This window comes from Eulemur rufifrons, chromosome 3 (genome assembly GCF_041146395.1).
Source record: "Eulemur rufifrons isolate Redbay chromosome 3, OSU_ERuf_1, whole genome shotgun sequence".
Lineage (NCBI taxonomy): Eukaryota > Metazoa > Chordata > Mammalia > Primates > Lemuridae > Eulemur > Eulemur rufifrons.
In genome coordinates, this window is record NC_090985.1 from 11,231,267 (window position 1) to 11,256,234 (window position 24,968).

At 38.5% G+C, this 24,968-nt stretch overlaps 1 protein-coding gene across 1 annotated transcript in view; it reads left to right on the top strand.

The window, feature by feature from the left end:
* CHD2 (chromodomain helicase DNA binding protein 2) overlaps window positions 1–24,968 on the top strand; it is a 119,805-nt gene that overhangs the window by 82,690 nt on the left and 12,147 nt on the right. The window contains exons 27-37 of the mRNA XM_069466638.1: window positions 2,498–2,539; window positions 4,169–4,308; window positions 8,059–8,197; window positions 8,354–8,504; window positions 9,623–9,745; window positions 11,591–11,719; window positions 12,767–12,907; window positions 14,647–14,781; window positions 19,319–19,497; window positions 21,904–22,003; window positions 24,012–24,225. Of these exons, the coding sequence (XP_069322739.1) occupies window positions 2,498–2,539; window positions 4,169–4,308; window positions 8,059–8,197; window positions 8,354–8,504; window positions 9,623–9,745; window positions 11,591–11,719; window positions 12,767–12,907; window positions 14,647–14,781; window positions 19,319–19,497; window positions 21,904–22,003; window positions 24,012–24,225 (1,493 nt within the window). The remainder of the gene's footprint in view (window positions 1–2,497; window positions 2,540–4,168; window positions 4,309–8,058; window positions 8,198–8,353; window positions 8,505–9,622; window positions 9,746–11,590; window positions 11,720–12,766; window positions 12,908–14,646; window positions 14,782–19,318; window positions 19,498–21,903; window positions 22,004–24,011; window positions 24,226–24,968) is intronic.

The window sequence follows — 24,968 nt, forward strand, 5'->3', positions numbered from 1 at the left end:
CAAATTTGCCAAGTCTCTCTTCTGCTGGCTCACGTCTGCTGTTTAGCTGCTCTAGTGATTTTTTTCATTTCAGTTATTGTACTTTTCAACTCCAGAATTTCTATTTGGCTCTTGTTTTTCAAGAGACAGGGTCTCATCTCTGTTGCAGAAGCTGATCTCAAATTCCTGGACTCAAGTGATCCTCTCACCTCAGTCTCCCAAAGTGCTGGGGTTACAGGTGTGAGCCACTGCACCTGGCCTCTTTTTCAAAATTTCTATTTCTCTTGATATTTTCTAATTGGTGATATATCATTGTCACACTTTCTTTTTAATTCTTTAGGCATAATTCCTGTAGTTCTTGTACATATTTATAATAGCTGATTAAAGTTTTAAGATATCTTAATAAGTCTAGGTTCTGGACTTGCTCAGGGGCAGTTTCTATTAACTGCCTTATTTCCATGTGTATGCATCTTACTTTTTTGTGTTAGGTATCCCATAATTTTTTGTTGAAAACAGGACATTTTTTGTTGAAAACTGGACATTAGAGCCAACTCTGGAAATAGGATTTCCCCTGCCAGCTGGAGTTAATTGTGTTTGCTGCTGTTGCTATGTGCTTTCTTGGACTAGTTCTTTGAAGTCTGTATTCTTTGTCATGTCATTTGCAGTCTGTATTCCTTTAGCTTAATGACCAATTAATGACTGGACAGAGATTTTCTTATTTTTCTTAAATGCTTAGAGTCTGTAATTCTGCCAGCCTTTGTTGCAGAGATTGGTGTGGATGTTGGGGCGTGTTTCAATGCTCTGCAGGTATACTACTCCGCCATAACCTTGCACAGATCCTCTACAGAATTTAGAGGTTGGGACCTTCTCAGATCTTTCTGTGCGTGTACACAGACCTACACAAGTGTCAGAGAGTACCCTATGGACATATTTTCCTTCCTTTTAAGTTTTGGTCAGCCTTTTGTTATCTTCAGTTGGTAATGTTGCCTCAGGCTGCTGTTATGTTAAACCACCTTTGCATCTAATAGCTTTCCACCAATGAATTGTGGACAAGGCTGTTGACATAGAGTGAATTCTGAGTTGGGTCAAATAAAGGCAAGCCTGAGAATGGAGCTCTCAAAGTACTGTCAGCCAGGCCAAATCATTCTCTGGGGTTAGAGCTTTTGAGGAGCTCCAAACCTGTTCTTTCCCCTCCAGTGGATGCTGGGCTGCTGGTTGGCACAGCGAAGGTGTTGGTTTTAAGGCTGTCATGGAGCTGGGGAGAAGAGGATGGAATAGAGCAAGCTAAAAACTCCAGAAAGCTTGCTGTTTTTACTGAGCCATTATCTTGAATAAATACCTCTTAGATGGTGCAAGCCTCTGGTTAATTTCCAGAGTTCCAACAAAGTTGATTTTGACAGTTTTTGCCAATGTTCTTGTTGCTTTTATGGAGGAGCAGATTTTCATAACTTCTTAATCCTCCATTCTGGAAGTGTTTCTCCCCCATAGTATTCTTTTAAAATAATTCCCAAACATCATATAGTTTAGACATAAAATATCTCCAGATATATCAAGAAGGAGAACTGTGGAGTTAAGAATAAGTCTCAGGTTTACTTTCAGATATAAAACTTTCTAATCCTTGTATCCATGCTATTCCTTTAACAGTCGCAGCTAATGTCATATTCAGCCCTGTTTTCTTTTGTCGCCACATTTTTCTCATTTCCATTTTTTTCTCAGTATTTTTCCTTACACTGTTATATAATCAGATTATCATAGTAATTTGGCATATTACGGTGATGCCTTTGGTGTGTTGTAAAGTCTTAGTTTTTAGTGAAAGTGCTAGTGGTTTGCCTGTAGGACCGGAGAAAGGATGATGACACAAGGTTAGTAGTATAGTATGGTTTAGGGTAGAGACTTGTGGAAGACTAGATTGAATTATTTATTTTACTTTGCCTCATTCCAAAAAGTATTTGAGACAGAGTCCTAAAAAATCTTACAACCGTATCATTGACTAGAAAATAATGAAAACTATTGCAATATGGAACTGAAAGTAACGGTAGTAGACTGAATAGGCTAATGAACTCTACTGGGGCTTTATCATAGTAGAGTTGTGGATGAATCATTTATTACATATTGAACTCCATAAATTTGTACCTTCTAAAAAGGATATTAGAGCTAAGTCGCATTTCTCTGTTACGTCTAAACAGTTTTATGATCAGTCACTGTGAATAAAGTTGATTTTTAGTTTGAATAGATTGTTTTAAATTGAGTCATTGTTTTAAATTGACTGGTTTCAAAGACATTCAACACTTATTCATTTAGTGGTAGTTGCGAGATTTGGACCCAGTCTATTTTTGGCAATTAACTGCTTTTTTCCCCACGTGTATGCATCATACTTTAGTGTGTGCGTGTACCCCATGTTTTTTTGTTAAAAACTGGACAGTTTAAGTAATATAATGTGCCAACATCACAGGATATGTTAGCATTAACATAACTAAAGTCTCTGTTTTTTAATGTATTTTACTGATCATATTCTCAGGTTCATCAAGGCTTATAAGAAGTTTGGTCTCCCTCTTGAACGGTAAGCTCAATATAATAGTTTATCTTCTTTTTCACTTGCATTATGTAGCAGATCCTTTTTTGGTAACATTTTCCATTTAGTAGTAATGCTGGGAACATTTCTTTTCTTTTCTTTTTTTTTTTTTTAACAAACATTTATATATTGGGTATCTGTTTATGCATGTTCCTCCGCAGAGGGGTGTCAACGATGATAAAGACAGACCATCCATACAGAGATTTTTTTTTTTTTTTTTTTTGAGGCAAGGTATTGTTCTGTTGCCCTGGCTGATTGTACGGTGATTGTAGCTCAGTGCAACCTCCAACTCCAGGCTTAATGATCCTCCTACCTCAGCCTCCCAAGTAACTGGGACTACGGGTGCACAGCACCATGCCCAGCTAATTTTTGTATTTTTTGTAGAGATGGGGACTTACTAAGTAGCGTAGGCTGGTCTCAAACTCCTAGGCTCAAGCAATCCTCCCCCCTCAGCCTCCCAAAGTACTAGGATTATAGGTGTGAACCACCGCACCCAGCCATATGAAGATTTTACCTTAGTCAAGGAGATGAAGCAAGTATATTTAAAACTATAGTAAAAAGAAATAATTTCCAGAAGAGATGTTCAGATAACTCCAGTTAAAAAGAATATATGTGGTTATTATTTCCATTCTAGTTCTTAGATTTAATAATGTCAAAGGTAAAAGGTTCTTTGTGATTTTATAATCTATTTAATAGGGTGTCATGAGGATTAAATACACAGAGTTTATATCACCTCGCTAATGTTAACTTCCACAAGGGTTAACTGTTGTTACCATTCTACAAACATTCAGAAAATGAATTCAGAAGTTGGATTTTAACAGAAGACTCCATATCACATATTTCTGTATTTTGCTTTGTACAAAATCTAAATAGCACTGATTTAAAGAAAATACCAGGTTCCTTGCTCTTACTCCTGATAAACTTCTAGAGGGGATGAAAATGATAATCCTGTGTTTTTCCCTTCGTCCTCTCCATTTGGAGAGGAAGTGGTGAACTGTAACAGGAGGCTACAGCAAAACTGAGAAAGTCAGAAAGATACGCCTGACCACCCAGGGATAAACTGCCATTTAAGCCAATTACTGTAAAAACTAACAGGATGTGGAAAAGTGGGTTCGGCACCTTTTGACAGCCTGATTTTTAACCATTAATATATCCATATGCTTCATATGACTTGGAGATCAACTAACGTATAGTAGGAGCAACTATTCTCTGCTTCTAGGAACATTGCAATGAATGAAGGTAGGCTGGAGAAAGGAAGCTGAACGCAAAGATGCAAACTCTAGTGCAAATGGTCTTCAGGCACTTGATGTGCCATCATTAGTAGATAGCCCATTTATTTAATGAACAAAGTTTATTTCCCTATTTCTTTCCTCTGTTTTTTAGAATTACTTTGTTTTGTGGAATATTCCAAGGCATAATTCTTTATGATAGAAAATGGGTGTGTTAGCCCTCAGTCACTGTCCCAAGGGTTCTTGTTGGAGCCTTGGAATGAAAAATGTAGGAAGGCAGAGAAAAATGTCTTTGCAGGGGCAGCCTATATTGGACCTAGTGGTATCTCATGATGTTTAGAAAGTGGGCACTGGGCCCTGAAGTGTCTCTGTCTTTGTCTTTCCTCAGGCTGGAGTGCATAGCACGTGATGCTGAGCTGGTAGATAAGTCTGTGGCAGATCTGAAACGCCTGGGTGAACTGATTCACAACAGCTGTGTGTCAGCAATGCAGGAATATGAAGAACAGCTGAAAGAAAATGCCAGCGAGGGTAAGTCAACAAGTCTATTCAGTGAGCCTCCAAAACCTGGCACTTGTGGGCTGGGATTTCTGTTGCTAAAGGGTTTTTTTAGGATGGACTTATTGCAGTCCCCCACCCCAGGGCTGCGGACCAGTACCAGTCCATGGCCTGTTGGGAACTGGGCCATATAGCAGGAGGTGAGTGGTGGGCAAGTGAGCAAAGCTGCATCTGTATTTACAGGTGCTCCCCATCTCTGGCATCACCACATAAACTCCGCCTCCTGGTAGATCAGCAGCAGCATTAAATTCCCATAGGAATGTGAACTTTACTGTAAACTGAGCATGCGAGGGATCTAGGTTGCACACTCCTTATGAGAATCTAATGCCTGGTGATTTGAGGTGGAGCTGAGGCAGTGATGCTGGTGCTGGGAAGCAGCTGCAAATACAGATTATGATTAGCAGAGAGGTTTGACTGCATAATAAATGTAATACGCTTGAATCATCCCAAAACTGTTCCCAGCCCTCCTGGTCCTTGGAAAAATTGCCTTCCATGACACTGGTCCTTGGTGCCAAAAAGTTTGGGGACCGCTGCTATTACATGCCTAATGCTTTGAGGTGTGTATTCTGAACTGCCTTTATGTGAGGTCAACATTCTAAGCTCCAACAGATCTACTCACAAATGGAGTTAATGTGCAGAAGATGTAGGGTAATGTGCAAGATGAAGTGGTTTCCTTTTTCGTTGTTACGGAACGTTTAAATTGGTTTGAATGATGGACACCTCTGTATTTGGGGTGCAAACAAAGGGGCGTTATAGACCACAAGCATCATTAGCTACGTTGGATATACATACACATACTGTGTGTTGTGACAAATGTAAAAGATTTAGAGACTTCATTGGAATAAATAAAATATTGGATAAATATTGTGAACATTTTTGTTGCATTGAGATTTCATGCTGCTAGAATTTGTTGTAATTAGATTGGACATGCAGTGTGTTTTCTCTTAGACACCAGAAAGTGTTTTGCCTGTCGTGTGTGATCTCTCTAAAAGCAGGAGGTGTGGGGATGCTTGTGAGGAGAGAGCTCTGAAGTAGTTATTGGTACAGGACACCTCATAGTGAACCTCAAAGAAACGAGGGTGTTGTCATTCCAGTTCCCCGGACTGTGGTTTATCTGTGCCATTTCCCCCGTTCTTTTGTCTTCGCTACGCTAGGTAAGGCCCTTTGGAGGTTTTGTTGAGTGATGGTTAAGTGTTCAGGCTCTGGAGACAGCCAGTTATATGGAATTTTCATTCTGCCACTTCCCAGTTATAAGACTTTTGGCAAGTTATATCTCCCTTCTTTGCAAAGTGGAGCAATAGTACCTACCTCAAAGGGTTTGGATGATTAATTGAATAATTCTATACTTGTATTTGGCATAGTGTCTGGCCTGCAGTGTTAGCTATTATTAAGTACAGAAGTGAAATTTATGTTTTGGAATTTTCTTTTTAAGGATATTGAAATTAACAGAATTTAAAAATATCTTAGATATAGTCAAAACTTATTTTAAGATGTCTTTTTTGTAAAAGAAACTTAAGTGGTTTGGACAGTGGTATGACTTTGTGCTTTTGTAGCATCCAGAGTACACCCAAAAGTAGACTTGAAATTTAATGTATAATGTTTTTTCTTTGTAATCGTTTTGAATAAGCAATACGTTTACATGGCTCAAAACTGAAAACCATATATTCCTATTATTTCTTATCTTTTTGGAGAAATGAATGACTAAGGTTTTTTCCCTTTTAAACACAATTAGTAACATAGCATCCACACTGTTCTCTGTATTTTACCTTTTCCATTGAAAAGTATATTTTGGAGATACATCTTTATAACAGTTCCCTCCCCCCCCACATCCATTCCTCTCTTTTTTGTGCATGCCCAAATTCTGGATCTGGCTGATTGCTTTCTCCTCCTGTATTGTTTAACTTGCTTCCCCTACATCTGTATTTCCTATAAGTTGGTATTTAGCATATTCTGAGTCCAGGCTTACATTTCCAGAGGAAATATAAGAGTATTGATACCCTTTTCTCTTAGGCTGAAATTTTTGTTCCCTCCCCAAAAACGTTAACATAATTATGTATTTGCTTTACCTTAACGTGTTTCCAAATATCAATATTAATCTTACTGTTAGCAATAAGACACTCGAATGCAAAGTTTGATTTCTTTGCATTTCTTTTTGTCCTTAGAATACATCCCACTAACAATGTACAATCAAAATATTATATGTTAAAACTGTTTGAAGTTAATCTTTTCTCTGTGTGATTATGCCACCAACTTCAAACACAGTTAGATTCTTTTGTTGTTTTTATTTATTTTCAATTTTTAGCGATTGCTTTTCTCATTTTGAGTTTAAGTTTGTTTTTTTTTTAAATCATGTCAAACATTTACATGGTTCAAAGTCAAAACTATAAAACAAGGAGAATCTTGCTTTCATCCCTGGTCTCTAGCCCTGTTCTCTTCCTCCCCCAGGAGGTCACCATTTCTATTAGTTTTGAGTTTATCTTTCTATTGTTTCTTTTTTATAATTTAAGCGTGTGTACATATGTCTTTTCACCTTTATACAGAAAAGAACATACATCTGTTCTGTACCTGCTTATTTTTCACATCTGAGATCACTCCATATCATTATTTAGAGATAATCTTTCTTCCTTTTACAATTGCACAATAGTCCACCTTATAGATAGATACCAATTCATACTTTTTTGTTCTCTAGTATTGAATAATTGGGTTGTTTTCAGTCTTTTGTCATTATAAATAAAGCCACAATAACTAATGGTCTAATGAATATACCATATCATATCTCTGCCAGCGTATCTTTGGGATAGGTTCCAAGAAGTGGGATTGCTGGGTCCTGGGGAAAATGCATATATGTACTTTGCTTCGATATTGCCAAATTCTCCTGCATAAGTCTGGTGCCATTTACATAACCACCAGCAGTGTTTGTTGGTACCTGTTTACAAGTCTTACAGATATATTATTAAATGTTTGGATTTTTGCCAATCTGATAGGTGAGAAATGGTATCTCATTTTTCTTTTAATGAACAAGGTTGTGCATCTCTTTTAAGTTCCATTTGCATTTTGTTTTCTATGAACTGTTCGTATACTCTGCCCATTTTCTATTGAGAGGCATTTTTCTTCTTACAAACAAGTGGTATTATCTCATGGATTTCAAATTGGATTCTTGTTAGAGTGACAGGGTTTCATTTTTACTTCTAAGATTATTTTACTTTGAAATTTGGGTTAGGGTAGCCTTCTTATGCCATCCCTTTGTTCATCATTTCAAATATGTTAGACATTAACTTGATCTCATACTTTTAAAGTCACGATGTTATTACAAAGATCAAGTAGGAATCATCTTTAAAACACTTGAGTTTTTTTGAACTCTGCTAATGGGCCAGGTAGGAAAACAAAAGCGAAAAACTTAAACATTAATATTAAACCTTCAGAATCTTCTTTTATTAACTTTATTACTTTTAGAACCAAAGTAGTATAAAACAAACAGGAAGATTAAAATACATTATAACACCAGTGTATTAAAAAATTCTAAGTCTTAACTGAACTGTTCGAAGGTTATTTTACAAGCATTAACTGAGGAAAATATTTGTCTTATACTGTATATTTGAACTACCAATGAAAGCTGGAGATGTATACAGAGAGGCACTGAGAGTTCAGGGTTTGGTGATAACATGTTTTCTTTGGAACTTCAGCAAATTTTCATTTTTCTAATGTGAAATTGGTATTCTTTAGGGAAAGGACCAGGAAAAAGGAGAGGTCCAACAATCAAGATATCTGGAGTTCAGGTTAATGTGAAATCTATTATCCAACATGAAGAAGAGTTTGAGATGCTGCATAAATCTATCCCTGTGGACCCAGAAGAAAAAAAAAAGTGAGTGTATTTTGTGTACACGCATTGGGTGGTTATGCCTTAAGAAAATAGATTTGAAATTACAGTTATGTGTATTCAAGTAGTGTTTACACTGTCTATTCTTTAACATATCAGAAAGGCCCCTCTTCTAATGTCTTGTTTTAAAAATTCCTTTAGATATTGCTTAACCTGTCGTGTCAAAGCTGCACATTTTGATGTAGAATGGGGAGTGGAGGATGATTCTCGCCTGTTGCTGGGAATTTATGAACATGGCTATGGAAACTGGGAGTTAATTAAAACCGATCCAGAGCTTAAATTAACTGACAAAGTAAGTAACTCTGCCAGAAGTTTCTAGATGATTTGTTATATACTATTTTTATATCGACTACTTATTTCTAACTTTTTGGGGGGGGCATCAATTTGGAAATTAGTATAGTAGTAAGTTCCTGGGATTTCTTTATCCTTGGAAATGTTTCCTTCTTTAGTGGACTGTGGCACTGTTTCACAGATGAAAATAAAGGGAAAGATAATCGTCATGTGAAATTTTGGGGAAAGTATAGGAGAAATCCTAAAATTCTAATATGTATTATAGGTGAAATCTCATTACAACAAATACCAGGGGACGTTTATGAATAATAAAAACATTCCTTGGCCTTAGTTGTTGGCCCTTTATTTAAAAGCACATTTGAAACAACCATATTTAGTTCTCCACGTAAAGAATGAATGTCACCTTGGTATTTTTTGTAATGGAATTAAACATTGGCTGTTCTCCCACAAAAATTGAGCCTCCCACCCCGTCTGTTGAAAATAGCAAGGCCATAGTTAGAGCTATAAGCAAGGAAAGCTGCCTGGCTAAAATTTTTTTTAGGATTTGCTCCATATTGTGCTCCTGGCAGGGCTTTTCCTGGCACATCCAACAGTGCTCATCCCATCTGGGTTTTAGAGGGTGATAGCACCCTGCCATAAGCACTGAGACCAAATCCAGCCTGGCCTGAGAGATCCAACTGTGGTAGCAGGGAATGAATTACCACGTCCTGGCGTAGCTCAGTGCCCTCCAGCAATGCTCTAAGAAGCATTTTCAATCTAAAACGAAGCTTTAACCTAGCTCCAGGGATTCCCTGCTCCTGGAAGGAGGAAATCCACGACGGCTGGGATGCTCTAGCAGATGAAGCCACAAGCCCCTCCTACCTGAGTTGTTCTACCCTGTTAACAGCACAGGTAGGAGCCATTGGGAGAGCTGGATTTCTCCATCCCATTTTGTAAAATGAGAACAGCTCATGAAGGATTCTCAGTGACTGGGAGCCATGGACATGAGATAGGATCTGAGGCTATATTCTGGGTGGTTGGGGAGGGAAAGGACTGTACTCAGTTCTTTGTTGTCTCTGTTTATCTTGATCCACTAACTGGGATGTGGGTGGTGGTGGGTATTCTCTTCCTTTCTTGAAGATTCTGCCCGTGGAGACAGATAAAAAGCCCCAGGGGAAGCAGCTGCAGACCAGGGCGGATTACTTGCTGAAGCTACTCAGGAAGGGTCTGGAGAAGAAGGGGGCTGTGACAGGTGGGGAAGAGGTGAGTATGCTGCCAGCTGGGTGTTCTTCAAGCGGCTGAGGGTACAACCATACAGTGTTAGGTAGCAAAAGAGAAACCCTCGGTAGGCGCTGCATAGAATGTCACCTCATGGGCAGATGTTGCTTTTGAGGTTCCAGTGATGATGGTTTGATTGGCAATAATAGAAATGTTCATCTAAGACCTCAACAGCTTGGCAACTTTTTTACAAAACCTTTCTCCTCAAATGTTGCCTCAGCATAATCCTGATCTCTCTCCAGTGCCACTAGTCCAGATGTACTGTTATTGCCACTTTATCCTGCTTCCTCAGTTTTGGAATATAGTTCCAGGCACTGTATTGAATACCAGTGGGTTTGCCTATTGTTGTATCTAACTCTGGACTACTCGTAATAGTGGTTCCCAGGGATAAAATGGACAATTGGAATCCACAGTTAATTCAGAAACTGGACTTCATTTATGATTACCTCTCTTGCTCAGTGAAAAATGCCAACTAAGTTCCAGATGAACTCATCTGAGCTTTATCTCCTTTTATTTACCCAACTTAGGTTCAGTTCAGGCCTAGAAATTGGGAATCACATTTAGGATACAGTTATATTCTATACTAGCAGCCTTTGTGTGTGCATGTTCCTTAAGTGCTCTTATAGCTTTTTCCTTTTTAAAAAGAAAAAAATTATTTATTTATTTTTTGTAGAAATGGGGTGTTTTGCTCTGTTGCCCAGGCTGGAGTGCAGTGGTGCTGTCATAGCTCACTGTAAACTCGAACTCCTGGACTCAAGTGACCCTCCCACATTAGCCTCCTAAAGTGCTGGGATTACAAGCATGAGACACCATGCCTGGTCTTGTAGCTAATTCATTTGTATTAATTTCTCTGTATTATCATAAACAAAACAGACCTTAAGAAAAAAATCATTATAATTCCACGCCCTGTTTCTTTTCAGATGATAGTGACATAAGTTGTGTCATTTTTCAGATAACAGGTTGAGAATGTCATGTATTATGCATTAGGCTCTGGAGAGACAGGTTAGATCATGTTTATACATGCTTTAAATAACTGTATCATATTTGATTAAGTAAACACTATTTTAACTTTTTCCTTATTTTTAGATAAAGGTTGCTTCCAGATTTTTAATGTTATTGTTATCTTTGATATATTTATTTGTATCTTTGTACACAGACTATTTTCCTTTTTTTGAATTACATCTTTTTTTTTTTTTTTTTTTATTTTTATTTTTTTTTATTTATTTATTTATTTTTTTTTTTTGGAGACAGAGTCTCACTCTGTTGCCCAGGCTAGAGTGAGTGCCATGGCGTCAGCCTAGCTCACAGCAACCTCAAACTCCTGGGCTCAAGCGATCCTCCTGTCTCAGCCTCCCAAGTAGCTGGGACTACAGGCATGCACCACCATGCCCAGCTAATTTTTTCTATATATATATTTTTAGCTGTCCATATAATTTCTTTCTATTTTTAGTAGAGATGGGGTCTCGCTCTTGCTCAGGCTGGTCTCGAACTCCTGAGCTCAAACGATCCGCCCACCTCGGCCTCCCAGAGTGCTAGGATTAGAGGCGTGAGCCACCACTCCCGGCCTTGAATTACATCTTTAGGATGAATTCCAAAAAATGGAATCAGTAGGTACAAGAAATATGGACGTTATAATGTAGGCTATGTATAATACCTACAGTTTTGTTTTGGTTTGGTTTTTTTCAGGTAAAATCGCTTACACTCTTTATTTGCTCTGATTTTTCTTGTTTGAATTATATGGATGCTTCTGGTTCAAAAAGTCATCATGTTATTTGCTCATGCTTCTCAGGGACTAGATTTACAGTTTTATCATTTTCTTTTCCTTTTTAGGCCAAATTAAAGAAGCGGAAGCCTCGAGTAAAGAAGGAAAACAAAGCACCCAGGCTGAAAGATGAGCATGGAATTGAGTTTTCATCTCCTAGACATTCAGATAATCCATCAGAAGAGGGAGAAGTAAAGGTATGAGGCCAGATTTCAGTGGAGGGTTATTTTTATTTTAGTTATGTTTATTGTATGAACTGGAATAAAATAATTTGAAATGTGTTTGATTTACATGTAGAGTAGATGAAAATAGAATACTTATATCTTTGCTTAATCTGTCAGAGAGGAATGTAATTGTTCATTTAAGTCAGCAATTGCAAATTCATGCATAATGGAGGTAGATGAAAGGAGCTATGAAAACTTTAATGATACATGGCAGTTGACACTTAGCCTCGTTGTTGGGAACGATAGGGAGTGGTGGGCACTGTGGTTAACCAGAGAGCTCGTGCTATGTAAAGGGGGCAGCTGCTTTGGAGTTCAGTTAATTATTGGGCCAAACAAAACTCCTGTGCATTGAGTTTGGCCCAAGCCTGCCAGTTTGTAACCTCAGGTCTAAGTAAAGTAAAAAGTAAATTGGTGTCATTCGGTGTGCTGTTTCAGTGAGTAACAACTTCATGAGATTTCTTATAGTGTAATTATACTTTGAAATTAGCCCCAAGAGAATCAGCCATGGCCCAGGAACTGGCATGGGTTTGAGTTTTATTCTGATTGCAATGAGAAGCCATTAGAGGGTTTTAAACAGAAGTGAATTGATCAACTTACTTTCATTATTTGCCGAAGTCCTATTTCTATTAAATTTATATTTTTAAAAACTAAAATCTTTTTGTTAAATGGACTACTTCTAAATCAAATGTTCAAATGCTGGCTACCTCACCACTTACCAGCTGACTGTGTTACAGGTATATACACAGTTTTTGCATCTGTGACGTGGGAATGGTGATGCCTATGTTGAAAGGTTGCCATGAGAATTAAATGAGAGGATATAAGTAAAGAGCACCTGCCTTTACAGTCTTAACTGGTTATTCCTAGAGAGCCTAGCATCGTGTGAGTGAGTTTCTTTAAGGCCGTATGCTTGAAAATGAGCTTCTAAGTATAGACACAGTGATGAACCACTGGGGGCAGTGCTGCTTTCCCCAGAAAGTGATTGAGTAAATATAAAAATTCATGGCCCTATTTGTTTCCTAGGATGATGGCTTAGAAAAAAGTCCTATGAAGAAAAAACAAAAGAAGAAAGAGAATAAGGAGAACAAAGAAAAACAAATGAGTTCTAGGAAAGACAAAGAAGGGGACAAGGAAAGGAAGAAGTCAAAAGATAAAAAAGAGAAGGTATTGGTGCCATTCTATTCATGGAGATAGACCCAGCCTTTGAGATTCCCCTTTTGGGTTTAGAAATAGAATGAGGTTTGAGGGCCATGGAATAATTGTCTTTTTATGAGTATAGGCAAGAAGGAAGGGTGGGGCTTTTGGAGGGATGTCTGTACCCTTCTTTGCAGAAAGAGAGGAATATGCAAGTTTGGGGTATTCTTTTAAATAGAAGCCCTTTACTTATCTTTTACTACATATTTCAGGGGAGTTGTTTGAATGATAGGACAGGTGAGAGAAATCTGCTTTTACGGGTAACTGCTTGAAATATGTTCTCAGATTCATATTAGAATAGCACAATCCACAAATGAATCTGAATACTTGAAAGGTTTAGGGGTCAAAACAAATATTATTAAGAGCTATTGGAGTATAAATGGATGAAAAGCCCTGCTATTATAGAATCTTTATGTTGTGGGTTTTGTGAAATTCGTTCCAAACCACAGTATTGGTACAGTGTTGTGTGTATGCTCGCTGACCTCTGAACAAAATATTTTGCAGTTAATCCTTTAATCATTGCCAAAACATAGAAACAAATAACTGCTGTAATTCCAATGTCCAGTAATAAGTCTAGTAGATTTCTTGATTTTAGTACCTTTGAAACTTTTATGCATATACGTATAAAGATAAAAATCAGATTAGGCTGTTTGGATAGCCTTTTCTCCTCACTTAGTAGTATATCACAACTTTCCAAGTGAATAATAAATAAATGTTAAAATCGTTTTTAATAGATGGGGAGGATTCTGTTTGGCTGTAAACATACTGGAAGCAGTTTAAATCTCCTATATTGAAATACTTTCCAATTTTCAATGCTCATAAACTATATTGTGACAAATACGTGTGCATTCGTGTTCCCACAGAAAGACATTCTCTTGTTAATGTAAACTACTTTAAAAATAAAAGCACAAAGAACAATTCAGCAAACATCTATTTATCTTCTGCCCACATATTAACAATTGTTGACATTTTTTCGTGGTTATTTCAAGTGGCTTTTTCGGGTGTGGGGGTGCAGATGCCTGTTGTATTTTGTGAACCTATTGCTGGTGCTGTTGAGCTCCCTCCATGTCATTACTTCTCCCTCAAGTCATTACTCTTCCACTTTTCTTCTCCACTGCTCTGAGTAGGTTTGAAACTTCCGTATTCATGTTTTTATACTTGTACTACATTTTACAGTATATATACATATTGTATAGCTATAAACAAAGCATAGTATATGCTTTAAAATGTTTGTACATGAAATCCTTATATATTCTTCTGCAGCGTTTCATTCAATATAATTTTGAGATTTATCCATGTTGATTCATATAGATTTCAGTGACAATAATTTAATACAAATTCCTAGATCAGTGGGTAAGCTGATAATAAAAGTTGCTACGTGATACTCCAGAAGAGTTCTGCCAGTTTACAATCTTAGCCTCTTGATGATATTTTTTGTATTTTATGGATGAGGGAAGAGAAGCCCAAAAATAGCATTGATGAAATTGAAGTTAAAATTGGATACATTTAGAGACAGAAATGGGAATCATGATGAGTAAGCTGTTAATCATGTAGGCTTGTCTTCATGATGTCTCAGGACTTTATTTTGCCTTTTTTTTTTTTTTTATAAACTCAGGCCCTGTTTACCCACTGCAACATAGGTAAGACATCCAAATTGCAAGGCAGGATTGCACAAATGACAATGACTCCTTGTAACTCTTTTTTAAAAGCCTAAAGGTGGTGATGCCAAATCTTCGAGTAAATCAAAGCGATCTCAGGGTCCTGTCCATATTACAGCAGGAAGTGAACCTGTCCCTATTGGAGAAGATGAGGATGATGATCTGGACCAGGAGACATTCAGCATAGTAAGTCTTGAAATTGAGGGACGCCAGTGTCTGCAGCTCTGGTGCTTGCTGTGGTCTGCCTTTTATAGGTCCAGCCGCAGAGCTTCAGTGGATCTAAGCATTAGCACATTACTTTGGAAATACATTGCTTATAACATCTGAAGACCATGTGCTCTGAAACAGGCTAGCAAGAAGAGGTTTTCTTACTTGTTTTCTAGTGAGGAAGAAGTTTGGGGACTGGGTTTCATGTTTTGTGTTCCCAGTTAGAAAGGCTATAGGGGTCCTTAGAGGCATTTGGCAAACAAGTGTTCACTGAGTGAACATTTATTGAATCTTTTCTGTGTGCCAGCTCCCAGAGTTACCATGTTGAATAGGTAATCGTTTCTATCATTGTAGGCTTTACATTTGGGTAGGGGAGATAGTCGGATAACTACGCAAATCATGTTGGTGCTACTGTGACGGGGGTATGGAGGAGAGAAATTGCCTTGCCTATAGTGTTGATCCTGTGAGAAGGGGATTTGATCTAGTCAAGGAGCGCCAAGAACGCTTGTTGAAGGAAGTGATGTTTGAATTGAGTTCTGAAGGAAGAGTAAAAGTAATAGTAGAGGGGAGGGCAGAGCATACCAAGGCCAGGCAACAGCACACGCAAAGGCTGAGTGGCAGTTGCATGTGTGCAGATTTGAGGAGGTGCAGAAGGCTGTCCTGGGTAGAGTGGTGAGAGCCAGGGCATGGTCTGGCACGGGGGGAGGTGGGTCCTGGTTGAGGGAGTTAGAGCCGTGGTGGGTGTGCTGTATCATATGTGCTTCCATGCTGTGTGCTAAGAGCTAAGACATGGTCTAGGAAATGTGGCCCTGTTTGCTCACACCAGATTGGCAGGGCGATGGGGAACGAGTGCATGGACCAGGGCCTGCATGGTGTTTAATACAGTCCAGTATGTCCTAAAGGCCCTTATGCCCTCACTGGAGCTACGTGTATAGATTTCACTGTGCTATACTTCACGGTACCCTCTCCCACCTCTCTGTTGTCTCTTCTTTCCCCCAAACTCACACAATTCAGTGTGCCGGAACAGCTCATTCAGGCTGGAAGAAAAGCTGTCTTTTTCTGAAGCTGAAAATACTGTCCTTTGGCAGCCAAGGGTAGAATGTTGACCCTGTCCTGTGACCTCTCTCTTTTGATCTCTTTCTCTGGGTTATCTAAAACCTATACACACATGTATATATTTATTTCTTTTTTCTTTACACTTATCTCAGTTTTCTCATTTCTGCCTGTGAGCTTCTCTGAGGCCAAGTATGTTTTATATAAAATCCAGATCTCTTTCTCTGGGTTATCTAAAACCTATACACACATGTATATATTTATTTCTTTTTTCTTTACACTTGTCTCAGTTTTCTTCTCATTTCTGCCTGTGAGCATCTCTGAGGCCAAGTATGTTTTATATAAAATCCATTTAGATACTAGAAATATATCAATAAATGTAAATTGAGTAAATGGATAAATTATTTACATAGTCTGCTATTTGATCTGTTTCCTGATTCTTCCTTAGCTCAGTGCTTATAAGAGGAAGTAACATCCAATACTTTTATGGTACCATACCATTTTAAAAATGTTCTTACAAATATACTCATTTAATCTTGTACTTTTATGATGAAATTTTTTAAAAATACAGAAAAATTTTAGGACAGGACTATAATAGGCATTGATAAAGATACCGTGAAGCTTTGTCAAATCTGAATTTTTTTAAGACCCAAAATACAAAGTTGAAGCCTTTGGCATTCCTCTGTCTAAACCCATCCTTTTTCCTTTCTTAAGTCCCAGAAGTAACCACAATTCTGAATTCAATTTTTATGCTTAAGTGTAGTTTTATAGTTTTACTACTTATGTCTATAAAGATGGTAATAGGTCACATAAACAGCCAGGCACTGTTTTATATGTGTTTTCTCCACAACAATCCTGTGAGGTAGGTTAGTGTGTCTCCATTTTACATATTAAAAAATGTGACGGGACACAGCTAAGACATAGAGCAGAGTTTTGACCCAGGCATTTTGGCATGAGAGCGTGAGTCCTTGACCACTGTGCCACACAGCCTCGCCTCCCATGTGTCCATAAGCAACACAGAGTATCGATTTCCGCGTTTAAAACTATGTAAGTGGTGTACTTGTGAATCCTGTAACTTGCTCTTTCTCCCTCAGCATTCACGTTTTTGAGATTTATCCATGTTGATAATTGTGGCTCTGTTTTAAATGCGTCATGTTACTCTGCTTTATGACTTCCACAACTCATTCTTTCTCTTATTGATAGACATTGGGATTTTTCAAAATGTGTATGACGACAAATTTTTGCCAATCTGAGGGTTATGAAATACTGACTGGTGGTATAGTTGAACATTTATTTTCATATTTATTAGGCATTCATGTTCCCAGTGAATTGCCTGCCTGTTCATATGCTTTGCTTAGTTTGAGTAATTTGTCTCTTACCTTTTCTATAGGAATCCTTTATACATTCCTGATCCTAATCTTTTATTTTTTATAACCATTACATATATCTTTCAGTTTGTGGTATATCGTTTTATTTTGTGTCCTTTCTAAACATTGAAGTGTAACACTGAAAAATGCACAGATCATGAGTGTGTAGCTGTAGGAAATTACCACAAAGTGATGGGAATCTGTAGGGTTTTGATTATTCTGAAATTCCATGATCACGTGTCTTAGTTCATTGTGCCAGATACTCAGTGGCTGACAAACCATGTCCTACAGTTCTGAGAAATTTTCTTGAATTATTTTGTGGTAATTTTCTCTTCTCTAAGTTCTCAGTTTTATCTTTATGGAAGTCCTTGTTTTTGGATATCAGAGTGTGGATATTGATCCCTAATTTTTTCTTTTTTAATTTTCCATTTCTTCTTTTCACTCTACTTTCTGGGGGATTTTCTCAACTTTATCTCACATTATTTCTTTTGAGTTTTTCATTTCTCTTGTCATGTTTCATTTCCACACTCTTTTCTCCCCTATGGTTCTCTGCATGCTTTTATGCTTCTCTTTGTTTTCTGTTGTTCATGTTACAGATTTTCCTCAAATGGCTTTGGTAGTCCTCAGTTGTCATTTCATATTTAAGAGTGGGTGACTTAACATCTGACTGGAAGCTCTGAACCGTGTGGGTAGGGCTCGAGCCCCCTTGAAAGTTTTCACTATAGAGTGATCTAGCTGGGCTGCGTCATTGGGAAACTTCCAATGGATAGTCAGCATCTTTATGTTCTTCCTCTGGGGTGGTCAGATTTTGTGAGGAATCTCTCAATCTCCTGACTGGAGGGTGAAGGCCTAGTTCTGTTCATTCTAGGATCTGAGAGTTCACTCCTGAGAGGCAGAGGACTGGGCAGTGGCTCATCTGTTGTGCATGTGTCCATATAACCCTGTTTTCAGTGTGGTGGACTTGCCCCTCGACGATGCCTGTGCAGCCCTGCTCAGAGGCCCTTCTTTTATCCTCGCTGAAGAATAAGCTTTCATGTCCATTGCTGGGTGGAGTTAGAGATCTGGCTGTCTATCACGAATCTGGGTATCTGCTACTTCTTAAGCAGCCTTTAAACCAATTTTTATTTTAGCTCTCATCCCCACTTCCAGAGACACCTTCCTGTGGGGGAATTTTGCAGTATACATCAGGTTGGTTCTCAGCTCTCCCCACCGCTCGCTAAGGATTTCGTTTTCTTAGGTCTATTAAGGCATTTCCCATGCCACCAGTATTTCATTGCTGTTGTTTTCTCTCTCATTTTCCCTGTCTTTGTGGGATTATCCCTTTTAAAGACAGTCCCTTTAATGTTTTAGTGTGGTTGGCGAAGAAGAGAAAATGATTCTTGTGTTCTGTTTACCATCTTTATCTTGGAAGCCTTTCCCTTTATTTTAGGCCTAAAGGATTTGTAAATTTTTGTTTGTTTGTTTTTTGTTTTGTTGTTGTTATTGTTGTTCTTTTTGTTTTTGGAGACAGGGTCTCACTCTGTTGCCCCAGTTACAGTGCAGTGGCATCATCATGGCTCACTGCAACCTCCAACTTCTGGGCTCAAGCAATCCTCCTGCCTCAGCCTCCAGAGTAGCTGAGACTGCAGGTGCATGCCACCACACCTGGCTAACTTTTCTATTTTTTGTAGAGATGGAGTCTTGCTCTTGCTCAGGCTGGAGGATTTGTAAATATCTTATCCTTCATTTTTAGATAGTTTTTGGTGGGAGGTTTTTAGGTTAGGTCTGTAGAAATGCTCCTGATTTAATCTTTATAGTGACCTTGTGAGGCATCATCGTGCCCCTTTTGCAGATGAGGAAACAGCATTTAGAGAGGTTAAATAAGGCGAAAAGAGGTCATCATATAACTCTAAGCAGTGGTGCTGGCACTTGCACCTCAGGGTTTCGGACTCTGATTCTTGTTCCACTGTCCTGGCTTCACCTCGTCCTCTCTAGCAGTTATATGGCATGAGGGTGGTTGTGTTTTCTTTGATGTGGGAATTTAGGGCACAGAAAGCAAACAAGAAGACTTCGTTCCTGCAGGTGGTTTATGTCTCTACTCTCTTGGCCTATTGCAGTGTAAGGAGAGGATGAGGCCCGTGAAAAAGGCACTGAAACAGCTGGACAAACCTGACAAGGGACTAAATGTGCAAGAACAGCTGGAACACACCCGAAACTGCCTGCTGAAAATTGGAGACCGGATAGCCGAGTGCCTTAAAGCCTATTCAGACCAGGAGCACATCAAACTGTGGAGGAGGTAACCACTTTGGCCTTGAATCTGCCCAGTTCGATTTGACAGAATGTGTGGATGGATTCTGTTTTTGTTGAGTAAAAGGTAGCATAGCCACCTGAAAAAAATCTTTTTCCCAACAAACATCATCTATTGGCAGCATATCTGTAGGCTTCAACTTCCTTTTCCTGAAATAGGCCATTCCACTGTGAGACCACCCTTTGGAAAGGGGTAGAATGATGTCATTAATGTATTTTATAAAAGAGGGACAGTGATACTGAATTTGCTGGCCTAGTCTCAGAAATAAATTCTCTTTAAACCTGTATGGGAAAGAAATCATCTGGTCTTAATTACTGTACTCACTTCAGGTTGATATTCAGATGTTACTATATGTAATAAAACTGATTGGTTGGTTCTATATGAGCACATGCAGTAAAACAAGGATTAAAACCACAAGAACTATGAGTTCTCTATTCTCATTTCCTTCTTTAATAATTAAAGTAGTAATTTGCATTGATATAGTTAATCTAGAAATTCAGTAAGGCATCATGATTTATAAATGTTCATTTATATATTCACTTGTGCTATTTTAAGAAAACATGCCTGGAAATTCCAAAAGACATTTGTAACATTAAGTCTCCTTTCATAAACCAGTTACCTGGAATTATCTTTGTATACTATATGTAATCTCAGTGGATTGGTTTTTAAGTGAAAAATAGATGTAAGAAAACTTCTGTCATGATGCTATATATAACATGCTTCACACCCACAAATGAAAGATCTAATTTTTGAAATGTTATTTCTTTTCCACTTGACACTGTTACCAACTTCTTCCTTTAGTGAGCACATATGCCTTTCTTTTTTCTTTTTTTTTTTTTTTTTTTTGTTGTTGAGACAGAGTCTCACTTTGTTGCCCAGGCTAGAGTGAGTGCCGTGGCGTCAGCCTAGCTCACAGCAACCTCAAACTCCTGGGCTTAAGCGATCCTACTGCCTCAGCCTCCCGAGTAGCTGGGACTACAGGCATGCGCCACTATGCCCGGCTAATTTTTTCTGTATAGATTTTTAGTTGTCCATATAATTTCTTTCTATTTTTAGTAGAGACGGGGTCTCACTCTTGCTCAGGCTGGTCTCGAACTCCTGACCTCGAGCGATCCACCCGCCTCGGCCTCCCAGAGTGCTAGGATTACAGGCGTGAGCCACCGCGCCCGGCCTGCCTTTCTTTTTAATTGATTTAATGCTGATTTAGAAGACAGCAGCAGGTCATCCTATTGCGTAGATCTGTGAAGCTAGACTTGTGTTTAAATGTGCAGTCACTGTGATCTTGGCTAGTACTAATTCATACAAAGGTCCTTGACCTTTAAGTGTTGAAAAACAGTACAAGGTAAGACTCCTGAGAAACTGTTCATCATGAAATGGTAAATGCAAGACCAAGTGTAGCAAATAAGAGTAGTCAGGGAGGGAGGTCTTTGGAGAGGTAGGCAGGTCACTTGAACTGAACGTAGACAAGCAGAGTAGAATTACTTAGATGAACAGAGTTCTCAGGCTTCAGCAAAGCCTTGAAAGTGAGACAGACAGGGAACTGGGAGGTGTTTAGCGTTTAAAGGCAGTTTGTTAAGCAGACTGAAGCCCTTGGAAGGTGAATGGCTTTCCACCTTGCGCAGTAGGTCTACTTGTTAGAGACCGTACACAGGTGTTCTGTCAGTGGCGCGCGTGGCTTGGCCTGGTGAAACTGCCCATTAGAAAGTTCGAGAGGCTGTGAGACTCTTCTTCTGACTTATTGTGACTACCTGTACCTCCTCTTTCTAAACACCTGTTTTATCATATCATTCCCCTTCTGTATAATAATGCCATGTTAGGGTGAGTGGAATGGAATTGGAGGGAAGGCATCACTGAGAATTTTAAGGAAGAAGTGACAGGCCTTGGTGGTGACAACTGAGAGAAAAGAGGGGCAGAGCACAAAGATGACCAACCAAATGTAGGTTTTTACCTAGAAGAGGTGGTGGGAATGAGAAATTGACTGACAGAGTCTAGAAAGTGGGGAAGGTGGAGGGAAACATTTAGGACTAGAGCCAGAGTCCTAATTACCATGGATAGCAATTTGGTCAAATTCTTTTGACAGAAGCATAAAAAGACGTATAGTAAGTCCTCAAATAACGTTTCCTTCAACATTGTTATAACGTTAATGAGAACCAAAAATTGGTTTTGTTATATGTTGTTTTGCTTAAAGTTGCACTTTCCAAGAACCTGTCAACGGCTTTAAATGAGGACTTACTGTATTATTGACGCAAAGACCTGAAAGAATACTTCTGTAACTTAATTTCTGTACTTAGAGAATATTTCACAGCAAAATTCAATAGCCTGCCATCCATAATGAGAATTAGAAGTGATTTTTTTAATTCTATAATTCATCAGAAGTTTAATTTTTTTTTAAAGGAACCTGTGGATTTTTGTTTCCAAGTTTACAGAATTTGATGCTCGAAAACTACATAAGTTATACAAGATGGCTCATAAGAAAAGATCTCAAGAAGAGGAGGTAAAATACAAATTTAATCTTAGTTTATACAAACAAATAAAAACCAATTCCACAGAAAAATTCCTTAATTATTGTTCTTTTCTTGGGGAGGTGGTCTTAGGATCCTGGGTGGTTGTTGGTGCTGGAAAGATCACTGGGTCTTTGCCTTTACATTACAGACGGAGGCACAGGTCCAAGAGGGGTGAAGAAAGGTACCACAGGTCACAAAGAGTGTGGGCTGCAGTCCGTAGCCCATCCTGTCTAGTACAATGTGCTCCTTCACTGTATTAGCGGATTAGTTTCTCAGCTTACTCTATTAGTAATCAGACAGTAAGACCAGATGGGTAAAACAGTCAGTGCATGGAGACCAAACTGTTAAAATTCTGACAAAGAGTTGTCACCCTGTGTTCTTATGTCCTGGAATCATATTCACCAGGTCTTTCTTCGTCCACATGAGCATATCTTACAGTAGCTTATAAATGTGGCTCCTAATAGGTAACAGGATTGTGGGCACAAAATACTTTTTTTGTTCTTTCTGGGCCATGTACTTAGTGTCCTTGCAGCTTTTGTATGTAGTTGGAAGTACTTATTTAAAGAAGGAAACACGAGAAGGTGCTGAGAAGTGGCCTTTCCTTTTTTGGAGGAGGGGGATGGGTGCAGAAGTGACTTGGAGGATGCTGCAGAGGCAGTAGTCCTGGTGCAGGCATGCCATTTGCAGACCTGCTGACTTGCCATCAGACATTTTGGGCCAGTCTATGAACATTTAATACCACCTCCACTGACGGGAAGGGGAGATTTTGTGTCTCTCATATGCCGCTGTGTCCTCAGTGCCTGGAATGGTGCTGAGGACAGGGTAGGTGCTCAGAAGTATTTGTTGCATGAGTATTTGTTACACTGTGCCCAGTGCTGTGTTGGCCTATGAAATAGTACCATCAAGTAGTTTATAATTTAATTTTGCATGGAAGAATATGTTAGATCAGTAATAAGCAGGAAAAATATACTAATACTGCTGCATATTAATGCAAATTTTAAGCTATATAAAAAGTCTGTGAAAGAATAGCCATGAACGGCTGCAGTAGGGAATACATAGTTGGGAAAGGCCCTTAGGAGAGAGTAAAAATCAGTTGGACACATAATAGTAAAGGGCTTCATTAATTTAAGTACTAGAAGTTAATATAACTTGAATATCAACAATAGTGATCCCCTACTAGTGGGGTATGCATTGTAACCGTCTTTCTGGGGAGGACAGTTCAGCAAGATTTATCAAAAGACTAAAACATACGGTTCTGCTTCTAAGAATGTAGTTTAAAGAGATAATTAAGGATTTAAACATGCTTGTAATGGAAATGACTTGGAAGTCCTGCAATAAGAAATAGGTCAAATAGATCACAATATGTCCATATTGGGGAGTACTGTTCAATCATTAAATACAATATTGTAGAAATGAGTATTTACGTAAGAAGATTTTCACAATATATTAAGGGGAAACAGGATACCAAATAATATTTTTGTTTAAAAAAGTCTATATAAACACACCAAAAAACTTAGAAAGATGTGGGCCAGTTATTAACAGTAATTTCCTTGGTTGTTATATTTTACCTCTGTAGTAAAGGAGTGGGTTGATGGCTTTGGGGTAGGGACTAGTTCCCACTGGACAGTCAGGGGTGGTTCTAGGTAACCTTGGAAAGTTGGGAGTCTTGGTTTGCATGGTCCAACATGATCCTCAGAGTGCCAACAGCCTGGGCGCCTGTTCCATACCCTGTATATGGCAACATCTAGCAGTCCATGCATGTGTTCTCACAGGTACTTGGCAAGAGAGGTCAAATTTAGCAGATGAGTCACTGTTAGGCTTTTGCTTCCCTGGGAGCTCAGTGGAATAATTTATGAGCATTTTTTGGTAAGATGGCAGTAAATGACAGTTCAAAAGTCAAGGATAAGAGCGAACTATTTAGAGGTGATGGTCTTCATTCTGCTTTTGGGAATTAAGCCTGGGGATCTTAAGTTTCTTTGATTTCCTTGTACTCTGCAGGAACAAAAGAAGAAAGATGACATGATTGGTGGTAAGAAACCATTTCGACCAGAGGCCTCAGGCTCAAGCCGGGATTCTCTGATATCTCAGTCCCATACCTCACACAACCTCCACCCTCAGAAGCCTCATTTGCCTGCCTCCCATGGCCCACAGATGCATGGACATCCAAGAGATAACTACAGTCACCCCAATAAGAGACACTTCAGTAATGCAGGTAGGTTTTAAAAGAGGTGCCAAAACCCCATGATCATTTCATTTTCCAAAGACAACAGCTGGTCCTTTTTACTTTATTGTCCTTCAACACTTCGTTGTCCTCTCTTTTCTTAATGAGATAAAGCATGAAATAAAGATCCAAGACTGTTATTTTAACTTTAAGATGAACATAGCTACAAAACAAACAAAACATAGCTACGTAAACAAACAAAAAAACAAATGATAGACCGAGGGGAAAGTTTGCATTCTCTATGACTTAACCAGTTAAATGGTTAAGACTGCTAATATTGAAACAGCCCTTGTAAATTGATAACAAAAAGATAACAAAGTAGAAAAATTGGCAAAGGACAATCAACAGAGTGAAGAGACAACCTATGTAATGGGAAAAAATATTTGCAAACCATACATCTGATAAGGGGTTAATATCCAAAATATATAAGAAACTCAATTCAGTAGTAAGAAAATTCAAAAATGGGCAAAGGACCTGAATAGACATAATTCTCAAAAGAAGACATACAAATGGCCAATAGGTTTGTGAAAAAATGCTCAATGTTGCTAATCATCAGGGAAATGCAAATTAAAACTGTGATGAGATATCACCTCAAACTAATTAGAATTGCTATTATCAAAAAGAGAAAAGATAAGTGTTGGTAAGGATGTGGAGAATAGGGAACCCTGCACATTATTGGTGGGAATGTAAATTAGTATAGTCATTATGGAAAACAGTCTGGAGATTCCTCAGAA